Source organism: Macrobrachium nipponense, chromosome 6 (assembly GCF_015104395.2).
Source record: "Macrobrachium nipponense isolate FS-2020 chromosome 6, ASM1510439v2, whole genome shotgun sequence".
Classification (NCBI taxonomy): Eukaryota; Metazoa; Arthropoda; class Malacostraca; order Decapoda; family Palaemonidae; genus Macrobrachium; species Macrobrachium nipponense.
In genome coordinates, this window is record NC_061108.1 from 80,118,718 (window position 1) to 80,131,563 (window position 12,846).

The 12,846-nt window shown below is 41.2% G+C and overlaps 1 protein-coding gene across 3 annotated transcripts in view; it reads left to right on the forward strand.

The window, feature by feature from the left end:
* The window catches only part of LOC135216300 (cytoplasmic dynein 2 intermediate chain 1-like), a 404,990-nt gene that overhangs the window by 294,728 nt on the left and 97,416 nt on the right, over positions 1–12,846 (forward strand). For all 3 annotated transcript variants that reach the window (XR_010314849.1, XM_064251471.1, XM_064251472.1), the window contains exon 15: positions 5,431–5,585. Coding sequence is in view for 2 of the 3 variants with exons in the window: in XM_064251471.1 (XP_064107541.1) it covers positions 5,431–5,585 (155 nt within the window). In the remaining variant the exon portion in view is untranslated. The remainder of the gene's footprint in view (positions 1–5,430; positions 5,586–12,846) is intronic.

The window sequence follows — 12,846 nt, forward strand, 5'->3', positions numbered from 1 at the left end:
CGGAGTCCGTCTTCGGGATGGTAAAGCTATAACCAGTGTATGGGGTCTGATACGAGCAGAACAGGGGGATAAGGTAAGACCTAAGCCTGAGTCTGACCGTACTGAATCAGAAAAAAGCAACGAATTAACGTAGTTGGATATCTGAACCCCTTAGCATCCCCACCGAAATGGGGAACAGTTATAGCAAAGAAGACGGAAAACTGAGTGACGGAAACCACGGTACAATAAACTCCGGTATCTTTTACCTGGCGAGTGTGATGGTAGACCACACTACGTCGGATATACCTACAGAGTCTAACGAAATATACATATGAACAACATCTAATAAATCTGGTGTAATCCCTTAAATGCTTGGCCTACTCCGGAGTCTCATAATCCCGTTATCATAATAGTTAACACCGGCGGAGACGGGCTGATACAAGCGGAACAGGGGAAAAGGTAAGACCTAAGCCTGAACCTGATCGCATCGGGGGGGAGAAGCGATTCTAAGGTGACTAGAAACGCAACTCTGAGCCCAAATCCGCTCCCACGTGAGTGGGGAGGTGGAGACAACAGGGAGAAAAGACAACTGAGCGGCGGAGCAGTAAAACGTACAATCCGGTGCATAGACCCCACCTGACCAGCGGACGTACGGGCCCGGAGACATAAATAAGGAGATAACACCAACTACAAGTAACCACTCCCCTCCAACCGATCCTCCCCCCATCGGAAAGATAGATACTCTAGCGGCCGTTCATCGGTAGGATTACTTGCACCGCAAGCTAGCTAGGCAGCGCTAGACACGACCGGTGCCGGGGGGGAGGGGGTTGGTTGGTCTGAGGAGAGTGGACAAGTCGTGAACGCCTGGCCACAGCAACCGATCAGTGGTCACCACCCTACTGGAGCTGTACAAGCCTACTACTAAAGGGAGCAGAAGACAGTAGGCCAACTGGCACCCTAAAGGAGGCAAGGCCAAGGCAATACACAACAAAACAAACATAATAAAATGATGAGGAATCACTGGAAGAATTGCGAAAGAGGAACAATAAGGGGAAAAAGGATATACCCAGCAGGGACTTAGCCTAACCCTCCGAGATCGGTACGGATCCGGTCAGGTAGGCTAGCTCGGCCTCCAAGGATGTCATGACGTGGACGGAAGGAACCCAACAAAACCCTCCAAAATCGAAACTTTCGATCTGGTCAGGTAGGGAGGGTTTAGGCCCAACAAACATAACAAGAGAGGGACACTCTATCCTGGATCGACCTCCCAGCGAGCACCGTAGCGCAGGCAGGGGGCGATAATGGAGGGCCTAATGGGTAGAGGGGTAGGGACACCTGACCTACCTTCCAAAACCTAGCCTAGGTCTGGTTGGGTAAGCCAGGGTAGGAAAGCAAAACTTACAACCTCATAGTGATATGAATATCATAAATGTGCATAAAATCGAGTGCATAGCTGGCTAACATCAAAAATACAATAAAAGCATGCGTGCATAAAAATCGCAAGAGAGAGAGAGGAATCGCCCTCTCTACAATGCTAGCGTACTATAGGCTAACTGGAAGCCCAAATACACTACTCACGTATAAAAAGACATCATAAAGAATACATACAAAGGGGAACGAACACGCTCCGAGGGACTGAGAACAAAGCCAAAGGCTAGAAACGGTGAAATAACCAATTAACTAGAGACCCAAGAGGACGTCAGAAGCAAGTTAGAGCTTACGACGTATAGATAAATAACGTAAAATCAGAACTCCAGATACGACAGGAGCTATGAAAATGCACAGGAATACGAAAAAACAGTAAAAACATTTAAAACTAAACCGTGAAGTAAATGTAATCATAATCAAACAAAGGGAAGGAACGCACGCGTCTGATGATGCACCCAAGATGGCGGATCAAAATAGCGTCACCCCGGTTCGCGAGAACTAAGGGGCCAAAAAGGGCTAAAAAGGGAATGCATCATGACCACACGAAATACCAAAACGTAAAGTGGAATACTCAACTTGGATGAAGAAGTTGGGAGCTCTGCAGCAGACAGGCTTCAACAAAAACACACAAAGGGGGAGCAGCGAGAGACATGTGCGAAAAGCAGTGCGCTAATTACAGGAATGAAGCCGCCGGGCGTGGGTGGTAGTAGTAGCGAGCGAAAGGTAGATGTAGTAGTCCTTGTAATGGTACTTGCCTTGTGAGGGACTTTGAAGGGAATCTTCTAATTGGCAGAAGACCTGTGATAGTGGCCTCCACTCACCCCAGTGCTTATACCGACGCCCTATGGTGTTCAAGCTGAGGGTAAGAACTTCAGCATTCCATTTAGCTTTTTTCTCTGGTATATTTAGAATCTATTTATACCTAGAAATGCGTGCTACAGGACCATTTCACCAGCCGACACAGGTCAAACCCAGAAATCATTATTTTTTTGCTGCCCATTTGCTAGCCTACCCTTTGTATCTGTCTGTGCAAAGGATCTCCTTTGTCATGTGAAGGCATGCTCTCACTGTCTGAAGATTGAAACTTGTGAGAGTGAGTAACTCCAGATGTTCTATCCACAAATCAGCATAGCATGCAGGTTTGAAAGAATATGATGTGCCTCTGTATTACAGATTGTTTTTTCAGGGATGTGTAAGGTACCTGCAGACAAGGCTGGTTAGATTAGAAATACTGTTAATGAGATAGTGCAGTGTCAATTTCTGCTGCCTTCAAGAGAAATTCTGACATTAAGGACATCCTAATGCAGCTGTGTTGAGATATGTCAACCTTTGTTTAGTTTACCCATGGAAAATTAGTCTTAAGGAGATGGTCTAGTTCATCCCTCTTCCTTCCTCTAGAGACTTGGCAAAGAACTTTTAGGTTAAGAACTTGTGATCTTTTGCCTTGTTGGAGCATCACAAAGCACTAACCATCAACCACTCTGAGGGCTTAGCTATTCTCGTTTTAACACAAAAATTCCATTTTATAATGAAATTGATAAAAAAAAATTATGGATATTTCTCATAGAAAAAAACTGTGAATAGGTGAATTTTCCACGAATAATGGAGGTATATGTTCCAGAGAGAAATCCGCTAATCTGGAGTCTGCGAGTGCAGGGGTTCACTGTATGTACATATTAGAAACTTGGCTTCTTACTCATTCTGTTTCCAAGTGCTCAGCTAAACTCATCAAATAGAGATCCAGAGGAGCAGTAACAAATGACTTCCCAACCTCCCACTGAAATAGTGATTCAGACCAATTAGGATAGATGGGATTGTCGTCAAATGAATGAAGTTTGTGCTATGTTGCTTAGAAACGTCACCCATGGTGGTTCCTTAGCCATAAAGGGGGCGTGTCCTATCATGACAGGACATCTATGATGAGTAGCACACTGAACTTCTGTCATCATACGGGATCTTTCTGAACTTATGTCATCTCCTCATAGGACGTCTCCTCTGTTGAAAATGCATGCTCCTTTGGCAGCGCGAGGACATCTCTGTCTACAGTGTAACTCCTTTAACAGCGCACAAGTTGACAGTAGAATATTTAGAACATAACTGGGTAGAACATCTTATCATAGGACATCCTCTTGGGTTATCCTATTGTCTCCTCTATCTGCTTGGAGAAGACCCATGTTGGACCTTTTCAATACAGGAAGTCGGAGGTCTACTGTTCATATTCCCAGGTCCGTTTGCTGAGGCGGATGACCCTAGTAGCTCCTCGTGGCCCCAAGCAGGTGGTTCCAAGGCCTTTTTCTCTTCTCTCACTGCTGAGAGAGATTTCAGCTTACCAGATCCTACGCCAACCTCGTGGAGAGACACTACCAATCAGTATGGTCTTTATCTCTTTCAGCCATATACAAGACGATCTGTCTGCTGTGATTGGTGTCATTGAAGGGATTTCTGTCCATTCAGAGTTACCATTCAGTAGATAAAGATCTTCTGGATCTTTTTCATAACAGAAAAAATTCTTTCTGTTTACACTGGCAAGGGCTATATAGCTTCCTTATGATTAGTTCTTCATCTCAAAGATGTGGACATCACTTTGCCCTGGAAAGTCTATGTAATTCAAGAGCTTTGAGCAGTCTTATTCACCTGGGGAACTCAGACCTCCTATGTGGGACCTTACTCAGGTACTTGAGCTCCACTTGAGTTGATGCGTCAGTTGTCTTACAGGAAACAGACTTTGGAAAAAAGTTTTCCTTCTGACCTTAGTTTCCTTGGAAGAGTTGGAGAGCTCGGTGGTCAAGATTATGACAAACTCACAAGAGGTTTGGATCATTAGCTTTCAAATTTGTCGCAGAATTCGTGGCTAAGACCCAGATTCCTTCAGTTCACGATGACAGATTTACCTCCTTTGCCATTCCTTACAGTGTGGAGTTTGTTATCAGCGACCTTCAAGAGTTTCAGCTTTGCCCCATCAGAACAATGCGTTGTTATCTATAGGACTTGTTACTTAGAGGCTAGGTTTGGTATACTTTATGTTAACACAGGCCAGGCCAAGCCAAGAAAGAGATGTCCTAGAATACCCTTTCATTGAACTACATGAGGCTCATTGCCAAGTCTGTCACCAGTTCTATGCATGCAGAAACATATGACATCAGAGGAATAGGTTCCTACCTGGCATTTACAAAGAATTCATCTGTTAATAGAATTTTGAATACTGGTTCCTGACTGCATCAAACCACTTTCCATTTCTTCTACCTGAAGGACATTGCCCACAGATCCTTGGACACTTTTTTTTTCATTGAGTCTGATGGTGGCTGATCAACATGTACAACTCATCCAATGCCCCTGGCAGGACAGTTTGTATCTTGCAGAAGATGATTGTGTGGATTAGGGAATGAAGAAGACTGGTCTCTTTTCTTTCCCTTTTCTCCATTCTTCAATACCTATGGGCAGTTTGAAGAATAGACACATCATACACTGGAACTGGCTTGATGCAGGTGAGCATTGCAGCCATACTGTTACACCAGTTTTCATGTTCCATACAATGTATAAATCTGCTTCTCAGTAGCTTTTAATTCCTCTCAATCAAGAGGAGTGAGGGTTGGTGACAAATCTATGAAAAATGCTAGTTAAAAACTTATCATATTTCATACAAACTCATCAGTCTTATGCAGAGTTCATTTTCCAGTTTCTCTTTGGTTGGTGTATCATGGTCAATTAATGCAAAGACTGGAGAATGTAGTTGCTACCTACTGATCAGTCAAAGGTGCTCACATGTTAGAACAGTTGCTCTTAGCTATTCAGCTTCTTTTGTCTTCAGCAGACCATAAGATTTGTGTCTGGTGTAGTATGACAGTACAAATAAGGCTATGGTTATGACTGATAGGCATTTATGGAAAAAATAAAATAAGGAGTATTTTTGTAATAATTATACTTCTTAATGTGTTTGGTGTTTAATATTAATGTCAAGATTATACTTTATATGAAAAGAAGCTTTTTTGACTTGTCACCCAGTCATTCTTCTTTTTTTTTCAGAGATGAAGCAATATCAAATGAAATTATTTGTCATGATTTGAAGATGGATATGAATGATTCTAGTCAACTATATGTTGCAACTGGAAGTGGAGCAATTGCACATTGTTCTCGTCATTCCTCTAGAATACACCCAAAGGCATATTATCCAGAATTTGGTAAGTTTTCTACTCTTAATTCTTACTAGTATGTAATGAAATTGAAATTGAAAACTGAAGAATTAATTGTCAATATTCCTAATAATTTCAGATGTATATTTTTTTTGTTTTAGAGCTCGAAAAAAATAGTGAGTATTTATATTGCCCTCTATTTACATGGCTGCATCGATTGCACTTATTGCCACATTTATGCAGTATTTAAAGGAGTGTGGAAAAGTAGAAAGTTCAGGTGATAGAAGTTAATTCACAATAATATTGTAATTTGTAGTCACTAAAGCTTTCATATAACAATGTTTTTATTTTGTTTTTTATCACCTGTAATTTTTGCTTTATTGTATTTTCAAGATTTTATTCAGCAGAACAGTAGAAGAGTATTTGCAATATGATCTGGACACTAAAAAAGTAATAAATCACTGCAAGGGAAGTGTCATTTGCTTCACAAGTTCTGCTTCATTCTGACCTGCAATTATTTAATTTTAGAGTGGCACAAATTCAAAGAGAGAAGAAACACATTTTTTCTTTGCCAAAATATTTGATACACTTTATACGTGAGTAGTTGTGTAAAAAAAATTGTTTGTCATGGCTTTATTTAGAGTTCTGCAAGTCGACAGATGTCAAGTTAAATTCCAAGATGTAATGAATGCGGTAAACCAGCAAGTTCCAGGAAAAGCATATGAAAACTGTTTGTGACTTATATTTGATTTTTCGGACTTGTTATTTATAGGCAATTGTCCTGGTTTATGCATTATTAACAAAATAAGGCATTCAGTTTTAGGGATTTTCTTGTTTTCACATGGTAGTCTGAAAAACAACAATGTTTACCTACTTGGAAGTACATTACTATACTACATAGTACTAATAGTGTATACAGAATTGTCTGAAAAGTAAAATACATCATCAGTTGTTTCATATAGGATGATGATATTGCTGTTTTAACTAAGTGCCATAAATTGAGGAGTTTTGGTAAATGGCGGTTTTCGCTTACCGACACCCCCTCGGGAATGGGCCCTGCCGATAACTGGGGACTGCCTACCTGTATTCTGTAATAGCTAAGGTCAATAGTTTTAGTTTTTTCTAATGTCTCAAAAATAAAAAAAGATAATCTTTTAGGAGTGAAATAAGGGCATTGAACAGGTCAATGATTCTTTCAGCGTTGACTGCAAAATAGGTTTCACTTTGCCTCATGAAGGTTTTTTTATTGAAAACCATTTTGGTTGCTTCTACTACTGAAAATCTTATACCTCTGCTGTATCATCTCAAATTGTTAAGACCCATCATCCCCAGATACAGCTGGAATCAGGGAATGTGAGGCTGATATAGAACTAGGCACTGAAAATCCTACTGTAGGTATTTACCAATGGGCGAAAGGTGAGCTGCGAACTGTTTTTGTTGTGAGCAAAGGACAGCTACTTGTGGAGCTCAGAACTTTTTGCCTAAAACTGCTGTAATCAAGCCACATAGAAGAAGCATAGACTTCCAGATCATTTAGGCTTATGACTCCTCAGGAAAAAAAAAAAACTAAATTTTGATCCTCCACTTGAGTTTTGTTACAAATAGGTCAACTAAGGGGGCTATAGCAGCATTTGACTAAAACAAACCAACTAAAATGTAGTTTGTCTAAAATAGAACTTGGCTAATAATTGAAAATAACTTGGCTTATAAATGAAAATAACAAAGTGCATTTGTCTACTTAATAAATTTGGAATTAATATAAAAGTGAGACTGAAAAATGGATAGATAAAAAATTAATTAACTTTAATTCATAATGTATAAAAAAAATTTAATAGAAAGAATTTATTACTGTATTTCATTAAAATATAATGAAAGGTTGTGGGCAATACCACAAATATAATCAGTAGGGTTAAGATAAAATTTGGAACAATGGTAGTGCTTCATTGGAAGTGCTGGTTCTATTTTGTGGAAACTTTATTCTTTCTGTAAAACGTTTTTAAGTTTCCATCTATTAGGGTGATGAATATTATCTCGAGTTTCAAATCCTCAATGCCATCCTTCGATGGGGTTGTGTGTGTTGAGCAAGTAATTTAGAAATCTGAAATACAAATTCCACGTAGAAGAGAGGCGGACATCGAGCATTCCTTCTCTTAGGTCAACCTATCCATGTGTCTTTGAAATTATCTTTGACCTTTTGTGCTTCTTGAGAGAAGGTTTTATCACATGCATCTATAGCTGTGCCTCCTGAAACACATACTAATACTGGTAGCCTTTGCATGCATGAAACAAAATTTGGACTTGTTTTATAATTGTTTTAAACCACTATTTTGAATTGCACAAAAGATACCTTGGCTGAAGTTGAAAAAGCACCTGTTTGTGCCACATTTGGAAATTATTTCAAGCCTGCTATTATCAATGGTTTTTAAAAATAGATAGTTATTGATAGTGGAGTGCATAAGGGCTCAAAATTCTTTATCTGATTTAAAAACATTTTGGGTGTTTGGCTTTCTGATAAGCAACAGTCTTTGAAATAAAACAGACCCTATCTTATAGACTGCACTTGAATATTTTTAAGATAACTTACAACTGACTGCAATTTCATTTAGTTCCTAGCTTACCGTGATCTCTTTTTTTTTCTCTCTAATTTGCTCTTTTTTTTTTCTAATTTTGCTCTTTTTCTCTCTCTTCTCTGTTCCTCTGAAGGGTTTGGTCTCTCTCTCTTCTCTCTCTCTCTCTCTCCTGAAGGTGTTTTGCTCTCTTTTTCTCTCTAATTTGCTTATAACAATATAATGCGGAGTGTTAATAAAGCCAGGCTCCACTCACGTGCTTGGCGGGATGATTAGTGTGGGTGCTTGCTAACACATGTCTGATTGGCTGAGAGGTGGCTCTTTAACTTGGGCAGAGGTAGCAGCTCGCCCATTGGCTGTGCCGCACATGGCCATTCACCTTTCATTCTTTGAAATCCTAGACCTCTGCTGCTCCACCTGTGTAAAACAAGGGAAACTGAGCCAAGAGTTCCGAGCCAGCATGGGTCAGAATCGCAAAATGCTCTTCAACACCTTTTCAGTGCTTCCACCAAGCAGAGAACACGCATAACTCATTTTCGATGGGATTGGCACATTTGCCACTTGTCTACGAGGCACCTCATATATGTTTCTGCAAAAGAGTTAACTTACAGATTGGGTGAAGCATTGTGCATCAGGTGACAATTTCTGTAATATATTGTAATTAACTGGCCATGTGGACAAATTGTATTTTAGACAACTTTCATTTAGATGAATTGTATTTTAAACAAATTGTTTAAAAACTGTTTGAGAGACATTTTTTAGACCAACTCACTTGACCCTCCATTAAAGGGATTTTGACGTAGGAAAAATCTATTTCTGGGCGATTGGTTCGTGTCGCCAGCGAAATATCCTTTAATTCATTATTTCTAAGGTAAATGTACTAACACATACCAGAGAATAAATAAAATAAAGAAAAGGTCAGTACTACTGACTCGCTCACCCTCCAAGAGGGTGTCGGTATGAACACTATGGCGAGTGAGACCACTACCACGAACCACTTGCCAATAGAAATCTCCCACTACAAAACCCCCACTAGAGGGGAGCCGACCCACAGAGTGGGCAGCAACTACTACTACTCCATCCCATGCTGCCGACTGCTGCGCCTCTGGTGGCCATCCTGAAGTTAGCAGACAATCTTGAGCGCTGGGATGGGTAGGGTGGGATTTCGCTGGCGACACGAACCAATCGCCCAGAAATAGATTTTTCCTACGTCAAAATCCCTTTTCTGGGCTCAGTTCGTGTCGCTGCGCGAAATCGTACCAGAGAAATAGCACAAGATTGTAAAGAAACAAATAAAACAGATAAAAAAGGGTCTCAATAAAACATAAAATAAAATAAAGAAATATAATTGCTAAGAAATATACATATACACAATGATACAGAATAGAAATATTACTTAAAATTAACTTAAAGTTAGTAATATTCCTTAAAATTAACTTAAATTTAACATATATGTACAGGGCTTACATGGAATATATGTTGAGCTTAACATCTGTGTATAGTTAATATGTACAAAGTAGTTAAAGCAATTATAATAATAAATTGAATTAGAACAAACTTCGATAATAATATAATAAAGAAATGTATATGACTTAGTATACAAAACCCGTAACCATTGTCAATAAGATGTGTCACCCTAGCATAAAAATAAGGGGACCACATCATAGAGATCATTATATACAATCAATTGTGAGTGACCCTAGCAAAAAAATAAGGGGCACCCACTGTACCATCAAAAGAGCAGCTAAGACTCAAGGTAAACGTAGATGAACATGGTAGGTATAGACAAACTGTTGAATGAGGTAGGTAGAAAGGAGAACTGGATCTTCAACTTAAGATTAAGCAGACGGGGGAAACTATGTTACCCGCCGCAACTGCTGAAAATTTCAGAGCTTCCAAGGACTTTAAGTAATGACGCTTAAATACTGTCGGCGATTTCCATCCAGTATACTTTTTTAAATCATCAAAATTCATGTGTTGGAAATAGTTAATTGAGGTGGCAACTGCCCTGACATCATGAGCTTTAGGGAAGGAATCAGGGTTGGCTTGTTTAATAAAGTACAGGATCTGTTGCCTGATACCTTTAATAGATAAAGTACCACCTTTTTCTCTCTTAAAGAGAGGACCTGACGAGGATGAGGAAGTCCTGGACAGAAAGGCTCGTAAGGTCGATACTGGACAAAGAGAAACATCTTGTGGAAGGGGTATAACCTTCCACGGTTCCCACCTCATCAAAGGATCCTCATTCTTTGCTAAAAAGCAACGTTCCGGAGAAAGTAGAACTTCCCCTGTGGGAAGAAATTCTATATGATTCGGATCTCTGGGTAATGCCGACAGTTCTGAAATTCTAGCTCCTGAAGCCAAGCTTAATAAAAATAGAGTTTTTCTTAAGAGCATTATAAATGAACATGTCGTATTGTCTGTTTCTGAAGCCAGCTTTAGAACATCATTCAAGAACCACGATACTGACGTAGGCCTCACTGAAGGTCTAAGTCTAACACAAGCCTTGGGAATAGACGAGAAGTAAGAATCTGTCAAGTCTATGTTGAACCCGAGTTGAAAAATCTTTTTCAAGGCTGACTTGTTTGTCGTAATAGTGCTAGCTGCTAAGCCTTTTTCAAATAAAGATCTGAAAAAGGATATAGCTGAATTGATTGTCATGATTCTAATATCTGATTCTCTCAGGAAGGTTGCCAACTTTTTGACGGCAGCATCATACTGTCCCAAAGTTGAATCTCTTTTATCAGATTCCAAGAAAAGAATATTTCGTGGATCAATATCTGCATCTTTTTTAGCCGCAAACTTCATGAAGTCCATAAAGTTAGGGTTTTGAGAATTCCTGAGGAAGCGAACACAGTCTTCGTTTGTACTGACTGGGAGAGCCTGGGATTGGGAATTCGAAGAGGACGAAGACCCAGTTCCAGCATCAGAGGGTACCAATTGCTCTTCGGCCAGTCTGGGGCTACTAGAGCTACTTGACCCTTGAACGTCCTGAGTTTGTTCAGTACCTTCAGGAGAAGATTCACTGGAGGAAAGACATAAATCTTCTCCCAGTTGTTCCAATCTATGGACAGAGCGTCCGTGGCATAGGCCAGAGGGTCCAGGTTGGGGGCCACATAACATGGGAGTTTGTGGTTCGCTTGGGATGCGAATAGATCTACTTGTAGACCTGGAACCCTCCGGAGAATCCATTGGAACAAACTGTTGTCCAGTGACCATTCCGACTCCAGAGGAACTGAGCGGGATAGAGCATCTGCTATGACGTTTCTCACTCCAGCTATATGGGTGGAGGAGAGGTGCCAACTGAATTTGTCCGCCAGGGAGAAGATGGCTACCATGACATGATTCAGATGTCGTGACTTGGAGCCTCCCCTGTTTACGCAATGGACTACCACTGCGCTGTCCAGAACTAGCTTTATGTGGGAGTTCTTTGGCGGACGTAACCTTTTCAGAGTCAAGAACACTGCCATCGCTTCTAGTACGTTTATGTGAAGCCGGCGGAACTGGGGTGACCAAGTTCCTTGAACCTTCTTGAACTGAGAATATCCTCCCCAGCCGCTTAATGAAGCGTCTGTGTGGATGGTAATCCCCGGAGGAGGAAACTGAAGGGGTACTGATATTGACAGGTTCTTGACTTTTGCCCAAGGGCGTAGACGATTCCGCAGAATCTGTGGGACTGATGATAACTTGTCCCTGGACCTGACATTTGCTCGTGAGCGCCAGATTCTGGTTAGGTCTTTCAGTTTGGCTTTCATCAAGATGTTTGTCACTGATGCAAATTGGAGTGAACCCAGGATTCTTTCCTGGCTTCTCCTTGAAGCAAGTTTGTGTCCTAGAAATTGCTTTACTGACTTCGCTATTTCTTTTCTCTTGGCTGATGGAATCGACAGAGTATGGGAGGATGGGAGGATAGATTCCATTGAATGCCCAGCCACTGAAAGTTTGACTCCGGAGTGAGTCTTGATTTTGTCCTGTTTATCTTGAACCCTAGATATTCCAGGAACTGGATTACTTTCAGTGTGGCTTTGCGACATTCCTCGACTGTTGGAGCCCAAATTAACCAATCGTCGAGATACGCTACTACCATGAACCCCTGCGCCCTCAGTTGTTGGACGACCACTTCCGCCAACTTCGTGAACACCCTGGGTGCCACGTTCAGACCGAAGGGAACTACCTTGAAGGAGAATGCTTGATCTCTTATCTTGAAGCCCAGATAAGGGCGAAAGTGTCTTGCAATAGGGATATGATAGTATGCGTCTGTAAGATCGATAGAGGTGGTGACGGCCCCACGGGGAAGTAAGGTCCGCACCTGCGAGATGGTGAGCATTTTGAACTTGTCGCAGCGAATGGCCAAGTTTAAACGGGATAAGTCTAAGATTACCCTTCTTTTTTGTGAGCCTTTCTTTGGAACGCTGAACAAGCGCCCTTGAAATTTTAATCTGTTGACTCTCGCTATTGCTCCTTTCTGAAGGAGGTCCTCCGCATACTCCGTCAATTCTTTTGATGGAAGTTGAAGGAAAGGTCTGGGTGGGGGTGGGTTCGCAACCCAACTCCAACCCAGGCCTTTCGACACAATACTTTGTGCCCATTTGCTGAATCCCCACTGGTGCCGGAAGAGAAACAGCCTCCCTCCTACCTTCAAGTTCTCATTGCTGTTGGTAACCTCCGCGGCCTCCCCGGAAGTGTTTTCCCCTATTAAGGGACCTTCCTGATCCTCTCTGACGAAAGGACCGCTTACCTCT